The sequence below is a fragment of the Gracilinanus agilis genome, chromosome 6, assembly GCF_016433145.1.
Source record: "Gracilinanus agilis isolate LMUSP501 chromosome 6, AgileGrace, whole genome shotgun sequence".
Lineage (NCBI taxonomy): Eukaryota > Metazoa > Chordata > Mammalia > Didelphimorphia > Didelphidae > Gracilinanus > Gracilinanus agilis.
In genome coordinates, this window is record NC_058135.1 from 289,812,090 (window position 1) to 289,815,900 (window position 3,811).

Consider the following 3,811-nt stretch of genomic DNA (forward strand, 5'->3'; position numbering starts at 1 on the left):
AAGCCAGGAATTCCGGGGCCCAGGGTATGCTGTGCTCTGCCTCTCCAAGAGGCCTCTGACATGGTCTTTCTTCTTGCTTGGATGCCCACGTTTGGGAGGCAGCTGGAGGCCGAGGAAGGGGGCATCGATTTGGAGCCCAGCTGTGCTTAATGGTGGGGTGACAGCGGAGGAGCCACTTACACCTCGTGGGCCATTTCCTGTAATACATGGGGGCTGATTAGATCATCCCCAAAGCAAGGCTCCTGAGATCTCTGAAAGAACCGTGATGGTGACTCGAGTGGCCAGCAGGCCACAGAAGGGAAACGATTACTGGGCTCGACTCTCCGTCCACACTCACTCGTCTCACGGACCCCTCGGCTTTCTGTGCCAACCCCCCAACCCCTCTAGCAGAGAGAAAAAAGAAACCAGGGTCTTTTCACCAAGAAACATGATTTTTATGAACAGACACCCAAGGTCCCTCTTGCTGTCCTGAGAATCAGTCTCTGCTCACCCTGAGCCAGTGTCTTCCAGCAGAAGCCTGACCCAGCAAGTCACTCTCCCTGCTCAGGTGGCAGCGCCCAAGCCTCGGAGATACTCCCCAGCCAGAGGTAATACGGCCCAATCATCGGTCCTCAAGGCCACCTTCACCCCATCTTCCCCAGCAGTCTCCAGTTGTAGCAAGAGCCGAGAGTTGGGGGGGAGCCGGATGGCCACCTGGTAGCTGGTGGGGGGTGTAGCGGACATGACAAAAGGCTCCCAGTGCTGGGTCACCAGAGTCTCTAGAGCGTGACCCCGCCAGGGACCCCACATGCAGCTCTCCACTCCCCCAGGCAGGCAGGAGGCCCAGAGCTCCTGGAAGGCACACGAGGGGGTTTTCTCTGGAGAAGACTGCGGCAGAGGCAAAAAGAGGTCTGCAAAGGCCACAGGCAGCATGGGCAGCTGTGCGTAGCAGGTGAGGCCACTGGGGGTGGCATAGAGGACGCTGATGTCCAGGACAGCTGGGTAGGGGCGTCGGGGCTCCAAGGGAAGGAGCAGCAGCTTGGGGGAGGCTCCAGGGCGGAGGCAGGGGACCTGCACAGCCTCCAGGGGCGCATAGTGTGGCCCCAGGACTCGGAAGCGGAGCTCTAATGAGTAGAGGACCTCGGAGGCTTCCACAGAGAGGCCCAGGATCACAGGGGGCTCCTTGGCCTGCTGGGGAACCCTGCTCAGGCGGAGTGGGGCTTGGGCCTCCTGTACGGTCAGAGCTGAGGTGAAGCCCTCATTCTCCTCCACCAGGGAGGAGCCCAGCATGGGAATGGAGAGTGTGGGGCCCATGGCTGAGCCCAGCTTGGGCGCTGACAGGTGGGTGAACAGGCTGTAGTAGAGTCGAGCCCGATCTCGGCCATCGGGGTCATCCAGGCCCCGGGCCAGCTCCTGCAGCAGGTTGGCCAGGTCCCCCGGGGCAGCCCCCCCAAGGCCCTTTCCTCGTAAGAGGGCTCTGCAGACCCGAAGCAGGGATTGCTCCCGGCCCCAGGCCCCACGCTGCCCTATGGCTGCCCACAGGAAGGCCAGCGTGGGGCCCAAAGGCTGGCTCCCAGCCACCTTGGTGAGGATCTGAAGGTGCCACTGAAGTGCTTGGGCCCCACCAGACCCAGCAACTGCCACTTGCTGCAGAGCCTTCCCCAGGGGCTCCGCCAGCACCGGACCAGCCTGCTCCAAAAGGTCAACAAAATGGGGGGCCAGGCAGGGCCGAACTCGGTAGACCTCTGCCAGCCCTTCTATGAGCTGAGCCAGGGCTCCAGGGTGGCTGGCCAAGCAGCGGGTAGCCAGGTAGGAAGCCCGGAAACAGAGGGTGGCTGAGCTTCGGGAGGCCCCTGGCTGAGCTGCCCCCTGCCTCAGGCAGGCCAGCAGCCCCTGGAGGTAGTCCAGGGCCTGGGCCTCGGGGCCCTGGCACTCCCTGTTGCTGTCACCCCCCAGCTCCTCCCCGCAGAGGAGGCACAGAAGATGAAGCCGGCCTAGTAGGTCTGGGGGGTCTTGTAGCAGACTGGGCAGAAGGCCCGTGGCCAGGCTGGGGGTGAGCAGAACCGGGGCTCCCTCCTCATCGGCAGGCCCCAAAGGCCAGTTCTCAGGAAAGTGCAGCAGGCAGTGGAGGTAGAAGAGGCGGGCAGGCGGTGGCAGGGCCGGGTGCTGGGCAGCCCCCACCAGCCTCCGGAGCAGCAGGGCCTCGTCCTGGGCCGTGAAGAGGGCCTCCCCGAAAGCGTCCTTCCAGGCCAGCACAGCGTGCAGCAGGGAGACCCTGGCAGTGCCCAGCAGCCGCACCAGCTGCGGCTTCAGGAGGGCCGGGGGCTGGCCCCTGACAGCGCCCAGCACCTGGCTCAGCTGCCTCAGCAGGCGGGCCTGGGCCGGCGGGGTCAGCAGGTAGGAGGCGTCCAGCAGCTGGGAAACAGCGGCCCGAAGCTCTCTGGCCTCTGAGGGCTGGAGCTCCAGCGGGGCAGGGCCCGGCTCTGGCCAGGCCCCCTGACCTTCCGGTGCTGCCCAGTGGCAGACGTCCTCCCCGGCCAGGGTCCAGTCCCAGGGCTCGGGCTGCAGGGCTCCAGGGGCCTCCAGCGTCCAGTCCCAGGCCTGGGTGTCCCCACGCTGGGCCCCCTCGCCTCTGGCCCTCAGCAGCCCGTGGAGGCTGGCAGGGCCGCCAGAGCATGCCAAGGCCCAGAGGGCATTGCGCAGGGCCAGCGTGAAGAGCAGGCGGTGGGGCTGGGTGCCCGGGGCGTCCTGCAGCCCCCGCAGCAGCCCCAGCTGGCCCGCCAGCAGCCCTGGCCGGCAGCTCTCCAGCTCGTGCAGACATTCGCAGGCCGTGGCCTGCAGGGCCCTCTGCTCGGGCCCCGCCGCCCGGAGGGAGGCTGCCCGAAGCAGCAGAGGCAGCAGGCGGCTAGTGGCTCCCGAGAGCGGGCCGAGGGCCCCGCAGGCTGCCAGCAGGCTGGTGACGGCCAGCAGGAGAGGCCTGTGCAGGGCCGAGGGCCGCGGGGGTAGGAGGGCCAGCGTGTCCAGCAGCTTGCAGGCCGCATCCTCGGCCAAAGCGGGCTCCGGCCACAGCTGTGCGGGGAACTCCTGGATGGCAGCCAGCAGGGAGACCTGGGGGGAGGGCACAGGAGGGTCAGAGGTCACCGGGGGTCAAGGGTCACGGGCGGGGGCTAGGGGCAGTGAGGAGGCTTGCTGGAGGGGACAGCCCAGGGGTTCGGGGCAAGGGCTGGAGAACTCGGGGGTGGCGGCCCTGAGATGGGGGGCCCCACCTTGGTGGACTCGCTCAGCCTCTCTCCACGCAGATCGCTCAGCAGCTCGGACGCCAGAGCATCAGCCCCGGCCCGGGCCAGGAAGGCAGCCGGTCCGGTCCGCAGCGCGGCGAGGCCGCGGGCCCAGGCGTCCCCGCTGCGCCGCCGCCGCTGAGCCATGGCCTCTGCCTTCCCCTCGAGGCGCCGCCCTCCTTCCTGTTTCCTTCTCCGTCCGCCAGGAGGTGTCCGAGGCCCCCAGAGCCGCCCCGCCTCCCCTCGCGTGCTAAGTCTCCTGCGCTACCGAGGCGGGCGGCTCGGTTTCCGGGGGTGCGCTGCGATCGGGCCTTTCCTCCGGGCCGGTGCACGAATGCGGAGGCGGGCGCCGCAGCTGGCGATTCTTGGGGGTCAGCCCCCTCCTGGCTCCGCCCGGGGGCGCTCGCGAGCTCGGGACTCGAACCCGCGCCCCGGGGCGGAGGCGGCCTCTCTGGCGCCTCCCTGCCCGGGCGGCCTGAGCGTGCCCTCAGCTCATTAGGCTGCTCGGCTAGGGCCCGCCCGTCCGCCCCTGCCGGCACCGAAACCCGGGCGCC

General features: G+C 68.2%; 1 protein-coding gene across 1 annotated transcript; it reads right to left on the bottom strand.

Moving 5' to 3' along the window:
- Positions 1-412: 412 nt before the first annotated feature.
- On the bottom strand, positions 413-3,404 carry AP5B1 (adaptor related protein complex 5 subunit beta 1). Its single transcript, XM_044680555.1, has 2 exons — positions 3,246-3,404; positions 413-3,087 (listed from the first exon to the last, which is right to left on the bottom strand). The coding sequence occupies exons 1-2, from the start codon at positions 3,402-3,404 to the stop codon at positions 544-546; spliced, it is 2,703 nt and encodes a 900-aa protein (XP_044536490.1). The 3' UTR covers positions 413-543.
- Positions 3,405-3,811: the final 407 nt, after the last annotated feature.

What these genes read in the sequence shown, in the direction of transcription:
- AP5B1 (XM_044680555.1), bottom strand. Translation starts at nt 3,404, where the DNA reads ATGGCTCAGCGGCGGCGGCGCAGCGGGGACGCCTGGGCCCGCGGCCTC. An exon ending in GGCTGAGCGAGTCCACCAAG is followed by an intron (nt 3,088 to 3,245) that starts GTGGGGCCCCCC and finishes CCCTCCCCCCAG; the next exon opens with GTCTCCCTGCTGGCTGCCAT.